Genomic DNA, 15093 nt, shown 5'->3' with positions numbered 1-15093 from the left:
TGGATATCCAAGGGAAATCCATCTTTGTTTTGGTCAGTCTCTTATGCATCTATGGGAAGAGTGTCAAGACTCCATGATGAAGAAGTGTATGTCAAAATATTTTTAAAAAACATCATCATGGAGTCCTCAAGACTAACCTAAACAGGCCCCTGGGCTTAAGTTAGCCCTAGCCCACTCACACGTATTGCGAGGTTAGTATGTTATACAAATACTAACCTCGCACAACCAACGTGTTAACGCGATGGATTTTAGAGTTGTCGTTAACATCGCTTCATAACGTGAATGATGTTAGCCGAAACCCATTCCGCTACTCACCAGGGCTTTTTCTGGTGAAAAGCGTTCCATTTTCAATTTTTAACATATTTTTTTATTTAAAAAGGACAAAAAAACGAGCAAAATCGCTTACCTCACTCAGTCTGGAAAGTGGCTTCGCATGTTTCTTCCACGGAAATAAAAGGAAGGTCGTTGTTGGCGCTAATACAGTTCACAACCTTAATTCAGCTTGTCGGTGTTTTTAAAACTAGATTCTTGATTCATTGTATGCGCAATTCCAATGATTGTTTGATAAAATAGTGACACCAATAAATGCAATAACTTAAAAAACATACTTTTTTATTATTTTTGCTGACGATAATACTTTTTGGAAAATATTCAAAGCGATGACAAATTAAACAAAAAATATAGAAAATTCTATGTACCTTGAACGAAGCCCCGCAAGTGCTACCGTTCGTTTGTCAATTAACGTTCCACCAAATCTTTACAGTATTCAGTAAAAAGATTGGACACTTTGCCGACTTCGCGTAACGCTTTGCATCGATTAACGTGTAAGATAGTTTTTGTGTCTAGTTTTTCCCTTGTACTTGTAGTGTCTTTGATATGAAGATAAATCGCGCGCCCTTGGCGCCCTCTTTCACTCATTAACTTAGTCATTAGACGAAAAATTTGAGAACTCGCAAGGTTGGGCCGTATTTTGTCAACGAGAAGAAAAATCAACGCTTAATTATGACGCTATTTGAGGGATATTCATCATATTAAATAGAAGGAATTGACTTCACATCGTTTGGTAAGTTTCGTAGGACTAGGAGGACTTCATTCTGTAAATCCTCTTATTAAATTTGCGGGAAATGTTTAGTATTGTAACTGAATTATTGTTGAATGCGCCGTGCCTTCAATTTTCCTGTACACGGCGGCAGAGATGCACCCAGGCCATGGCCTGGGCAGTGGGTGGCCCCAGCCCCGAGTCTTGTCCGTCCTTGCGAGTCGAGTGTTGTGATTCCACTGCACGAACCAATTCAGCTAAAAATTATGACCGTCGATAGAAAAACAGGATTTTCATTTCCAATAAACTATAAGAATAACCCTAATCATAACTCACAAACAAAACTTTGAAATGCTTACCTCCAAACATATACTGTGAGAAAGAGTAGAGGAAAGGTGTATTTACAGCGAATATCCTCGGTCTTCTTCGGTGAACGCCTATTCGGTCCGCAGGGTTAACCCGGAAGGGATTCCAATGTGTTAACCCTCATGATTGGTTCAAGACTCCCTCATGCTGTTTTCAACAACCAATCGTGTTGCTTGTAATATGTTAACCAGTCTTTGGTATTGAGTGAGGCCGATGAATCAGTGGGCTGGGCTGGGGAAAGTTCGGGCGATCGAGCATCTATGATTTAGCTCGAGCTGCGCTGGGCAGTGCATGTGCAGTGGTGGCCGATATGCAGACCTGGTGATATGCAGGTGCACATGATTTCGAGGGGCCGACCGGAGGAGCTGAGCAAGATCGACGAAAGTATACTACAAAGATACTGAACAACATGTCGCTTTCCAAAATGTTTGTGGAGAAAATGCTGAGGACGAGAATGGCTAACTTTGTTAGAAAATAGTTATCGCATACTCGTGGGCATCCTAATTGAGTGAGTGGCTGAGCTGAGCTGACTGAGAGTGAGCTGAGATGAGAAGTGAGACATGTGACTGTGAGACCGAGTGAGAGTCAAGACTAAAACATTTTAAACAAAAAAGTCATGATTTAAATTTAATTAACTTCCTCTCAGACACTTCAAGAGTCAACTCAAGATTAGTCTCAGACTTGAGTCAGAGTTGACTTAACCTCTTCATTTTATTCTTCAAAGTTCAAGTTAATGTATGGCACTGGCAGTGAGTCCAAACTTAGACCAAAAGCTTCAGTCTCTGTATTTTGGTTGTTCCGCTGAACTACGTTGGCTCCACTCACCATACATAGACTGAAGGGGATGGGGCCCCGTACCTACAGCCAACGTATAGTGAACTAGCGTTTTATAGATCGCGATTTAAAACTGTTTTTTAAGCAAAATTGAAAGTTTCATGGTTTCCATTATCAGGTAAATATAAATAAATTAAGTAATTGCATACCTTGGGCCGGAGTTATTGAAAAAAATCCTCTGGATGATTGAGAAATCTGTCATCTAAGACATTTTCACCTGACCTGACGGTTTTTCTTGCAAGTTGCCATCTTGAATGACGTCATTATCGTATTAACTTAATGTCTCGAATCGATATATCGCGATTATAACTAGTACTAGTACTAGTATAACTAGTATCGTTTATCTTCGGTTTCGTTCGCATATGGAGCAGATCGTATAATATCGAAAGCAATATCGATATCACATTCGTGATTGTTGACGTTCGTTTGTAAATATTTTATAGTTTGGCTGCCATTTTGACCATTTTTATCGTGTTCAACCCAATTAAACATCGGTAAAGTATATTTTTCATGCCTTTTTCATCTATATCGTTTAAAGTATTTAAATGTTAAAATATAAAGTTTTAAAAGTTTGTTGTTTATACATCCTTAGATTGTAAATTCGATGTGTAAAATTACATCAAACTTTGGACTGTGAATTGACAAAAGGGAGGGAATGAGAACACATGCGAGCCCACACGTACACCCTACCGTCGGTAAATGGGGATTACAGTAAAATGTCAGAAATTGTTGAATAAATCCCCAGAAACGACGGTTATTCCTGTCTAGTCCAAACTTTGCTTGCGTGCGTCCATACTTCGCAGCCGCAGACGGTCATTATCTCAAAAACTAACCAATATTCTTAAAATCTGACATCATCAACATGAAGAGCGACCTAAAATTACCCTTTTTTGGTGTAAGTTTCTTTAGGATGAGTTTAGTATTTATGAAAATATTGACAAAAAGATTGGCAAATTTGTCATCGTTAGCTTGAATTTTTGTTAAAATCTCAAAAACTTTGGTCCGCAAAGTTAGGTCACACTTTTTCAGAACGGTTTTCCAGCTTTGGTCGATCAAAATAGAATTTGAGATCGCATTACTGGCGAAACCCCTTGACCTACTTCACATTTTCGTCAATGATTTTATAGTTTAAGATCTTGCCATCAAGGTGGTAACTATTTCTTGAATTAGTTTTGTATAAATTGTGAATATTTTGTGAGCAAATTAAAGTCTGAAGAATATTTTTGAAAAGGCCGCAAAGTTTGGACACCACATCATAATGGTTAAGCAGGCCAGGCCTACCTTGACTGAGTCGGTGTGAGTGAGCATCATCAGAGTTGGAGAATAAGACAGCATGCCATGATTAGGTCAAGACTCTAACGTTGGGCCTAACGTGAGATCCTAGTCTAATTGATAATGACATCATTCTTAATCTTGATGATAGACTTCATTTCAGTCATCAATTTCAAGTGAGATGCAAGTTCTACCGCCCTGTAATCAGGGATATGCTCCGCTGAGACTTCGTCTGGCTCCGCGGCATACATGGTCAATAGACTGATGACAGCCATTATTGCCTTGGGCAATGCGTTGTAATGCGTTGGTCGAACCTCCACCATTATAAGCCCAATGGCAGACATCTGTCTGTTCAGAAGGGGGACACCAAAAAAATCAGAAAATGTTTTTATAAAACTCCAAAACAGTGGATATGTCTAGCCTTAGAGTTAGACTGATATCCGCTGTTTCAGAGGAGTTTTTAAAACATTTTATGATCTTTTTGTTCTCCTACACAGGCCTCATCTGGCGCAGTTGAGAACACCAATAGTTGATGCAATTTAATGTACACAATTCTATACTTTTTTGTTACTTAAGATTTTTATTTATATTTTACTTCTGACAATTGTAAGCGCTGTGATACTTTTTGTGTATAGCGCATACCGTTATTATTATTATTAAGGATGTGGATTGGGCTCTTAATGGCGGAGGTTCGACTGACACCTAACAACAGCATCTATGAAGAATAGGATGCACTAGCGCACCCTCCAGATCCAACTATAAAATTCTCATTAACTAGGGATAGTCCCCTCCCCTACCCCTTGTCCCTACCATAGTTATTCTTTGCGAATTGGGCCTCATGGCTTGAACCTGGGCATTTGTTACTTTTATATCAAAGTGCACTATGGGATAGAATTCTAGTCTGCAACTCAGGAGCTGCAAACATTACCATTGGAAAATCATGTAAATGGGGCTGTGCATGTTTTGATTGTCACCCTCCTCAGACACTAGAATTCTGAACTGCAAAGGTACAGTATCCCGATAATCCTGTACCAATTTTCACAATTCCAAATTGTTGTTTTACACATACATTTGGTTCTTCCCTCTCTAGAAATACATTAGGATCAAATATGGATGAGAAGACAGAAAAAGAGAAGCAGAAGTTTGTATGCAAATTATGTAGCTTGGACTACCCTTCTTCTATACAATTTGAAGAGCATCTCTGGTCTATGCTTCACCACAAGGCTATTAACAATAAATGCAATAGGTAGGATTGTTTGATCAATAATGAATTATATTTTGATCTATTCATTATAATATAAATGATGATAGCATGATATTCTTCATTATAGTGTATTGTGTAAATGCTTCATTCCACAATAGACAAAACAGTATTCATACTGTTCGTGTATGTTCATTTTATATTCATTTGGGAAGCATTCAATCGTCTTTTTTCTTCGATGTACATGTACAGTACCTGAACTTTTTTCTGGTGACAATTGAAGAGCCATTTGAGGGATTAATTTGAAGTTGTAATGTAAGAGGTCATTATTTGAACCCTTCTGAATTTTATATGTGTGTGAAATATTCTTAATCTTACAATGGCATTGTTATAATAATATTTTGTTATGTGTACAGTTTGTAATCCATCTAGTTTAAAATGCCAATCTTGTCCTTTTTTTTCTTTGTTCTATAGCACAAAACATCACTGCAACCTGTGTATGTTTGAAACGTACAAACTTAATGAATATGCAAAGCACCTTATTGGTGAAAAACATAAGAAGTCACTTGTTGAGAGGAGAAAAAGATTGGAAGATGCTCAGATGGTCAAACCTTCTACAACAAGGTCAGTAGGCTGCTTCTCAAACACTCAAGTCTCACTTTAAGGGGTACTTCAAGCTGAAAATAACAACTGAATAATAAAGAAAAATTTAAAAAGCTGAAATTTTCATCAAACTGATTTAAGAAAATATGTTGAATTGTATAGTTACAATATATATTTAGAAAACAGTTGAATGCATGCCATCATGAATATATGCAATAAGTGAGCTGGTGAGGTCTTGTCCTCTCACTTCTTCTCATGTTATTACATGAAATCTGTATTATATCGTGTTTCCACACATACGTGTATGTGTAGAACTTGTCTCCTGTGTTACAAAATAATTTTCAACACTGATGATCGTACAGTACATATTAAATCAGAAGTCAATCCTCTTTTTACATTGTTGGAGGATGAAAATAAATCAATATGGTTTCAATACCTGTGATTTAATACAACGGAATAAGTAGGGCGATAACATTAGCTCGCTCTTGTAACTCATGAAGATATGCATATAACCATTTCTCTGAAATAATGGAAAAATTACTGTAGACTTTCTCATACCTCATGATTTTGATGAAACTTTCAGTGTTTTGTTTTTCTGATTTAACTCTATCTGTTCAATTAATTTTTTCAGCCTGTTGTACTTCTTCTAACCTGTTACTGTATTCTGTTATTTCCGTAGACTTTTTACAGGGATCACTCAGTTCCAATATGCAATGGGTTTGCAGGATGACTTCCCCATGGTCAACTTGCGTTGATCATCATGCTGGATGTGATTCCATCATGAAATCTCCTGGAATATATCTCACTATTAAAGGACATCTTAACCCAACACTATTTCTTCAAAGATCAGCTGCGTTGAGAGTTGTACTTTTGGGGAGTTTTACTACCAGCGCCTTGAACTTTTAATATATACCATATTTTCCGGTATTTTAAATGGCACATTCTTCCCCACTTTATAATCTTGAAAAGTCAGCTGCATCACACAGTTCAATATTGCGAATATATTGAATATATTCAATTGAGCGAAGTTGGCTCAATCGGTTAAGTGTCTGCCCGTCAAACCAAAGATCGTGGGTTTGAGTCCACACTGGGCGGATGACTGAAGCCAGTGCCTTGTGTTTAAACGACTCTCCCCTGTTTCATAGATGCAGGCTATGTTACAGTGGAAAAAAACTCCGTCCCTCAGATAGGATGTTAAATGGAGACTCCGTGTAGAGGAGAGTCACCACCTTTGCATGTTAAGAACCCACTGCACTATTTGAATAAGAGTTGGGGGAAACCCCGGTGTGGTGGTCCACCTGCATTCCCCTAACCATTTATCATGGTTAAATCAGGAGAAGAGACCTGCGGGTCACAGTTCTGTGTGCGCGCCCTTCTTAGCCACCCAGATTGGCTGGCTCCTCCAAAAATGCGACTTTGAATGTCTTTTACAGATATATGGCGCTATACAAATGCTGTGCATCATCATCATTGCAGCAGTGTTGACTTCGTAACATATAATACAATTTTCAAATATAAACCAAGACAGCACTAGGAACACACCATAAACGGATGGGCATTTTTCAATATTTTTTTAATCTTTATAAAGCTCATTACTCTGTGATTATACATTTTCATTTTAAAAAATTGTTTGGCAGATATCATTTATGTTTCTCAAAAGTCCATGTAAGTTTTGTTCAATTTTGGGAACATTTTATTTTGTTTTTGTTACCAGTACGGGTACCAGGGTTTATCTATAACTTTGGAATTAAAACCTTTGTCAGTTGATTCCACTTTATTGGCACTCAGATGCCCTTTTAACCATGACCTACAGACCTAGTGACCAGAAATTTCATTCATCCACTTGACAAAACTCCATAATCATAGTTTCATGGAAAAGGGACTGAAACAATCAAAATTATCTTGGAAATTAAAAATCTTAAATGTTTGTTGATTAATTTTTGTGATTCTTGCTCAATAAAAATTAATCAAACAAAGCATTTATAAGCAAGGGAGGGCTAAAGAGTCAAGTCTATATATTCCTGCATTATCATATTTTGTTTTCAGGCAAAAGCATTGTTAGTCACACAAGTGACCGGAAAATGTCACACATGTGACTAGTTGGTCACATGTGTGACCATTTTCTAATCTAATTATTTATCTTTAATTAACACTTATGGATTCATATTTGGTAAGATGCAAGGCACACTAGATGTTGTTTTGGAGAAAAAATGTACAATGCAGTGCTAATACCAGAGCCTTGGTTTAGAGGGGGCATAAACTTTTTGTGTTCTGGGGGTCACATGTGTGACGTCTGAAGGTAATTAATTTCCTTTGTTAATTATCTTCATACAAAAAAATTTTCACATTTATTTTCCATTTAAATCATTGAAGAGGAATACAGTCATATCTTGACATTATAACATCAATGAAAGTTGAGAAACCAGCATTTACAATCCAGGTGGGGTCAAATTTATGTTATTTTTTGTATAATTTTCACATTTCATTATCATATATATTAATTCACGCAAATGAGCTTGAAAAATTGCAAAAATCATGAAAAAATGCATTTCATGCAACTTCAGACATTGCTGTATTTGTATGCAGCTGAAAATCAAGAAGCTTAAACTTTATATTTGGGCAAAAGGGTTCACTTTTCAAAGAATCGCTCTATATTCTTTGCCAATAGGTAGTTGACGATTACAGTTTTCATTTTTTTTTCTTTGTCTGTACAGTGTTTCTAAGAAATCAGAAAGCCAGGTGGACCAAAGGCAGACAGACCCTAACCAGACCTTTCCAATGCCAGTGTATCCACAGAGAAGGGGATCAAATACATTTCATGAAACTTCCTCAAGTAATGTTGGTTATCAAGAACCATCTACACAGCAGCAGACTCACAATTCATTCCCATGGCACCCACCTTTCAGGTTTCCACAACAAAGATTTGAACAGCCAAGGTATGAACACACCAGGTTTGGTCCGCCAAACATTGAGCGCTTTAGATGTAATCAACGGCCGAGGTACGGAAATCCAAATTTTCATCACCCGCCAAGGTTTGGTCCATACCCCAGGTTGGAACCCCCTTGGGTTGGAAACAACAGGTTCGAACCCCCCTGTGTTGAAAATGACCGGTTTGAACATGGAAACAACAGACCAACTGCACCCTCGATGGTACCCCCTTGGGTTCAGAATTCTGGATTTGAACATGGAAGTAATAGACCAAATGCACCCACATCTGCACCCCCTAGGTTTGAACATGGAAACAACAGACCGACTGCACCCACATCGACACCCCCTGGCATTGAAAATTCAAGATTTGAACGGGGAAACAAACCAACGACACCCATGTCTGCACCCCCTGAGGTTACAAATTTGAGGTTTGATCGTGGAAACAACAAACCAACGACACCCACGTCTGCACCCCCGGGGGTTACAAATTCGAGGTTTGATCGTGGAAACAACAGACCAATGACACCCACATCTGCACCTCGTGGGACCGAAAACGCCAGGTTACAAAGTGGAAATAGACCTGCATTCAATCCAAAACGGAAGATTCCCATATCAGCTCAAACTGTAAAGAAGAAAAAGAATCCAAAGTTACATGCAAATGCTGACAAACAGAAGAGGAAGGAAAATAATGCCAATTTAAAAGAAGATACTGCAAAAGTATTGGAGAATACTAAAAAGCAAATGCAGCATTCTGTTGCATCTCGAGAAGTACCTACCCATAGCAGTACCCTGAACAAGCAATCTGGCCAACATGCTCGCGGGAATCAAGTCCACTCAAACACACTTTCTGTACCTAATGTCAAGGTTGTTAAAGGTCATACAACCTCTAAATCTCCTAAGATTAAAAAGAAGAATAAGCCATCCCTCCAAAAGAAGTTTCATGATATGCAAGGAAGCACTGGGAATTCTCAGAAACGTGATGTAGGAAAGGTGGAGAAGAAAAATAAGTCAAAGATGTTGTTGCATCAGAGCTCAGTTGTTTCTCGACAGTCACCAATGAAAGATAGCGCAAAAACTTCTAAATATTCCAGTTCATGTAAAGACAATGACAATGAAAGAACACCCCAGAAAGCTGATTCTGAGACAGAAAGATTTGAAAGAAATTTAAGAGATGCTCTTAATGGAAAACGTTTTGTTTCCAGTGATGAGATGGTCACGTCATCTAAGAAAGCAGTAGCTTCTGAAAAGTATGGCAAGTCTTCAACCTCTGGAATGACTTGCCAAACACAAATGGTTTCATCATCAGTAGCAAGAGTATCACATTTCAAGAAACCTGTAAATAAGCATATTAGATTTGAAGATATGCCATGTCATTCAAACATTGCGGCATCTTCAGAAGAAAAAGGAGTTTCCTCAAAGATCCCAAATTGCAAGGAAAGTTCAACAAGTGGCAAAGTTGGCCAAGATATTAGTCCCTCACAAGGGAAAACAGATAGGAAAGCACAATTCAAGGACTCAAGAAACAAGAAAATTGGGAAAATGCTAAATGATGGCAACACTCAAAGTCACATGGAAAATTTAACCAGAAATCCAAGTATTGAAAACACGAATCTGATTTCCTCAACTGGGAAAAGTAAGGAACAGGTTTCAAGTAGGAGTGGTGTAACTGACAAGTGTAACAAAGTTGCCCCTAAGATATCAAGTTGTAGGGACAGTTCAAACAGAGGTGGAAGTGGGCAGGACAATAGACCAAGTTCCTCTACTAAGAACAAAAAATCAAAACACAAAGAATTTGTGATGAGTGACATGGACATTTCAGAATCAAACGTGCATGACCATGATACTTCCCCAAGTTCCTTAACCGTCACAACGGACAGGGACTTGGTGCTCAAGGAACAAGTTAGAGGCACTATGACTGAAACTGCCAGCATTGATGTGCCATCCATTTCCAGCTCATCCTCAGTTCCTGTCCTGAACATTGACCAGAACACAGGAAATCAGTCATTACTTTCAGCTGTTGGGCAGAAAGTGAACCCACGGCCAAATGTTGCCAAAGCCAGGAGCAGACTAAGGACGAAAGATGCTGAACAAACTAATGATGGGCAGGCATTCAAGGTATTTTCATTCTTATTCTCTTTTTTTTTAGATGATCACAAATTTATGTAAACACCCCAAACCCTCTACACAGAAAAGGAAGAAAAGAGACACTAAACAAAGATAAATTTATTCTCATGTTATACAAGTAATGAAGAACTGTTAGATATTTGTAAGCATTGTCATTATCTTTAAATATATCTGCATCCACAATGTAAAAGCTTATGAATAGATGCATTTCTATCTCTGCATTTAAAGAATCATTGAAAATTCAGTCCACAAATCTCTATCTGTTCTTAATCATGGCTTTCAGAATATAATCATAATTGATTCCCATTTTTGACTTGACATTATTTCATGTGAACAACTGAAACGTTGAACGCCAAAGCTGAAGTGAGTCTCGTTGAAATCATACATTTGCATTTAATGTTAACAGGAGAAAATACAAGGACTGCTTAGTGATGTGGCAAAGCCAGTCTGGCAACAGAAGAAAATACATATGTTACTAGCCAAAGCGAAGAAAGCTCCTGACAGATTTAAGAGGTAAATCTAAAAACATGACATTACATTCTTGGGTTGGATATTATGGTTCCAACAGGAAGAGAGGTTGCATATCAGCACTTTCATGATCATAATTTCAGGGGCACAAGATGGCAACACTCCACACACAATTTGAAATTATTCAGTTTATGATGGCCCCATTGAAATCAGTTTTAAGCCAATTCACACCAAATTCAGTGGGACTAAGTAGGTATTTATGCAGCCATATCTTGGGGCCCCAATTGCTGATTCCCATTAAATATGGCCTGTGGATATTTTGGCCTGTTGACAATGCTTTCATACTTTATTGTCAACCCACCCCATGTAATCAAAAACGTCAAACTTTGACATTTTCTGTTAGTGTTTTCTTGGTTTTTCAGGATTCCTTTTTTAAATATTAATACTAGTACTTCTTTCTTAGGATCAAGATGCTTCCCTCACATGTATTGAGACCAACAGATGTTTCAAGACATCTAATACAGACAAATTGAAATAAGGCAGTAACATTTACTAGTCTATGGTGAACTCGTCTTCATTGTCTTGCCGATATCTCTGCCCCTGAGGCACAAAACATTCCCCTTCAAAGCAGCGACTGAGTCCAAGATATTAGCATCCAAGGCACACAATCACTGTCTCAAGAAATGTCTTAAAGACATCCAGCACTGTAAATAAGTCTATGCCCATCTCTTTAGGTTCAGTCATTTGACATCATCACCAAGTCGGTCTGAAGATCCTATCGATGATCTAGACATCATGAACCTCAGTACTGAATTTCAACAGGAGCTGCTTGACCTGATCCAGAGCGAAGATGCCGATGAAGAGGATATTTTGTCTCAGCTTACAGGTAAAGAGTCAACTAGGGGTCATTGAATTTTAGTGAAGTCAAATTTATCACTAGAACGCACTAGAAAAGTAAGCTCAAAAGTTTGCTTATCCACTCCAACTTTTATCAACAACATGATCTGATCTGACCATACTGACACCGTGATGAACAGTCATGTTATAAACGTTTCAAAGCTTAAATTGGCACCTGTCCCAGTTGGGGCATTTTGATATTTTTCTTGCCACAATATAAAATAAATCAAATTGTTTAAAACAGCATAATTTGCAGAACATCCAAAAACTTCTGGTGGAAATTTTGGCACCTAAAATTTTGGTACCTCATGTTTTCCATTAATAATCAGTGCTTTACCATGTGTGAGTCGGTGGAGTAAATCATTAAGCTCTTGCAAGCTTTCAAAGATACAAGAGAAGTTTAAAAAATAAAGATCTTTCTGCACATGCCCAGTCCTAAATTTTCTCCTGACTTATCATGCACATATATTTTCGCATTTTCTTACTGTCTTTTCCTTGCACTTTCCTATTCCTACTATCTCTAGGATGTGTTGCCCTGCTTCTCAATGTTGATCCTCTTAAAGCAGCGTTTTGTCAGACACCATTTGAAATATCAGGTTAATATACTTTCAGAATATAAATAGCCATTCTCATGTACAATTCATTTTCTTAAATGATGTACAGATATACATTAATATCATTTGACATTAGCTCTTATTTATCACTTAATTTTCTTCAGGTATGGAAGCAAATGAATCAAGTTTGCAAGAAGTTGTAGGAGGGGACTCGCTTGCACTCTTTGAGCAATCTGAGCAGAATGCAGATGCACTGATTGGAGACATCCAGGAGGTACTGCCTCTGATGAATCAGCAGAGGTTGCATAAGGGGAAAGCTGTCACTTCTGATACTCCTGCAATAAAAGTAGAACCTCTCGAGACTCTAGGGTCTGAGCAGTTGCTGCATGAAAAGCAGAGTCTTCCAGGAACAAGTAGTAAGGGATCAACCGATAGACCAGAACAGTCTTCTTCAGACATGGCCAACAATTTAGTTCAGTCTCAGGAACTTTCCACTGGACAGAGTCCCCATAGTTCAGGGAGCAGAAGACCAGAGGAAGCGCAAGATGCTGAAGGATCATCAGAGAGGCATGACACCAGTGTCACGTCTACCAGTGCCATTTCATCTGTGAGTCCAGTATGTATTTTCCTCTTAGTGAACCCCGCCTCAAAAAGAACATATTAAAGTGTTCAAGTCAGATGATAAAATATTACATTCAACAAAGTTTGTTTCTCTGGGCTCGCCTAACATTGTAGTGTTGTTTTCAACACTCGGCGTGCAGGAGTGCATTTTGTGGTAGGGTTCACCAACATTTGAGGACCACTGTATGTTAATTGCAAAAAATAATACCATTAATTGCAATAAACTCAGAAAATTCATATAATCAAGTGATCATTCCTGAAATATACTCCTCTTTCATAATAATTATCGCCTTTCATGTCATGCTTGCAAATCAAAGTGAGATATGAAGCTCAACACTTGTCAATCACTTTCTGTCTGTGATGCGTATGCACACTTTACCTTTTATTTTTCTCAAATACATTAGATAGATTTTGACTGTATTTGGTCCTGAATTCTTTTGCCTTTTCAATTATGGCACTATATAAATCTGATATATTTATCGGTAATGCTTTAGAAGAGTTTTACCAACTTATTTGGTCGATGGAACATTGGAACTCTTTGTCATGTGTGCTTTTGTTTTTAGCAGAATTGATATTATTGGCAATGATATTTGAATTGACAATGAATTTATGAATAATTTTAAACTTTTATGACTCGGTTATCTCAAATTTGTGAGTAAGGAGGTTACATATGTATAAATGCTTATTGCTTTTGCCCATTTGTGTGTGATATCTGTTTTGCTTTGATTTATACTTTTTACCTTCAAAATATGATATAGATAAAAGTGACAGAAACGCAATATCACACAAAATATTTAATCCGTATTAAATAAGGTTTTTGTTTTATTGACTTTTATCATGAATAGATTGACTCAGTAGAAACATCTGGGAAGAAAGGTCACAAGAAAAAGAAGGAGAAGAAAAAGAAGTCCAAGAAATCCAAGTCAAAGAAAGTTGAGATTGAACTCACAAAGAAACAAAGACCAAAGTTAAAGACACCTAAGGTAAAACGTTAAAGACACAATCTGTAGTAATGTAAAAAAAGATGATAATAAAAAATAATCAAACTTTTTTTAAGGACAGTTACCACTGTTTATGGATATCACAGAACAATCACCAGTGGTGTTCAGTAACCTGTCATTTACTTTATCACCACTTTCAACAGCTAACACGCTTCTCATTGGCAGCATTGTGACGTATGATGTAACTCATTGTCCTTCATGATGCATGATATGTCAAAATGCACCAATAGCGCACTGTACTACGCACTTTCATGATGTGGCTTGCACACACAATTTGTTTCGCACAAAAAAATACTACTGTTTGAGGGGGGATCAGCATACTGAAAACTCAAAATACACTGTCAGACTCAAAAAATTTCAATAGCATGATTTCAGGTACAAACCCAATTCAAATTTAGTTTTAGCCAGAATTTATCACTGTAACATTATTCTTTTACTGATCAAAATCAATTGATTTCATATAAGTGATTGGAAAAGTTCTTCTGGCAATAACCATCAAGAAAAAATTGAGAGTAAAAAAAAATAGGTTATTTTATAAATTATGTTAGATTACGTTATTTCTACCTAGAAGTTGGGAGGGGACCACAATGGCCCTTTATTTGATTGGCTGCTGAGTCTTGTTACCATTATAGTTACTATAATAGCAAAGTTAATATTTATAGTAAGTCTTTTATGCTATGAGGTCCTTAAAGCTTACATTTTTGTTTACCTTGACAATGACAATTAAACATGAAGTATTTCATGGATGTTTAACATAGTGGCAAAAATTACTATAATAATCATAAGTTCTTGTTGGAACAGAACCCTGATGATAGGACCAAATTTTTGAGAATAAGATTATATAAATCTTTGAATGATCCTGTTCTATTTCATGCAGACTTCAAGCGTAAGGAGGAAGTCTGTTCAGTCCACTATCTCAGAAAAAGCCAACAGAAGAACCAACAGTCCAACCATATTGACAGCCACCAAAATCAAGAAGAAAGTCATGCAGAGGAGAAAAATGGTATGACACTTATATCATGCTAATTGGTGCAGTGCACTGTTTATTTTGAAACTATTCAATTTGATCTTATTACAAAATGTCAACAAAAAGTCTAAAAACTAACATTAGTTTACAGATTAAGAAACATTTCAATGTATAAAGGAAAAAGACACAACCCAAAATTAGGTAATACATACTTGGAG

At 37.3% G+C, this 15093-nt stretch overlaps 1 protein-coding gene across 2 annotated transcripts in view; it reads left to right on the top strand.

Moving 5' to 3' along the window:
• The first annotated feature begins 1549 nt into the window (after positions 1–1549).
• The window catches only part of LOC129264639 (zinc finger protein 106-like), a 32928-nt gene continuing 19384 nt past the window's right edge, over positions 1550–15093 (top strand). The window contains exons 1-9 of one of the 2 annotated variants that reach the window (XM_064102378.1): positions 1550–1913; positions 4602–4757; positions 5187–5336; positions 8030–10358; positions 10774–10880; positions 11570–11721; positions 12451–12902; positions 13753–13890; positions 14786–14911. In XM_064102378.1, the coding sequence (XP_063958448.1) occupies positions 4621–4757; positions 5187–5336; positions 8030–10358; positions 10774–10880; positions 11570–11721; positions 12451–12902; positions 13753–13890; positions 14786–14911 (3591 nt within the window). In that variant the 5' untranslated portion in view covers positions 1550–1913; positions 4602–4620. The remainder of the gene's footprint in view (positions 1914–4601; positions 4758–5186; positions 5337–8029; positions 10359–10773; positions 10881–11569; positions 11722–12450; positions 12903–13752; positions 13891–14785; positions 14912–15093) is intronic. The other variant, XM_064102379.1, reaches the window with a different exon arrangement.

This window comes from Lytechinus pictus, chromosome 7 (genome assembly GCF_037042905.1).
Source record: "Lytechinus pictus isolate F3 Inbred chromosome 7, Lp3.0, whole genome shotgun sequence".
Taxonomy (NCBI): Eukaryota; Metazoa; Echinodermata; class Echinoidea; order Temnopleuroida; family Toxopneustidae; genus Lytechinus; species Lytechinus pictus.
Note: the sequence above shows the minus strand (reverse complement) of the source record. Positions and strands in the feature narration are given on the sequence as shown.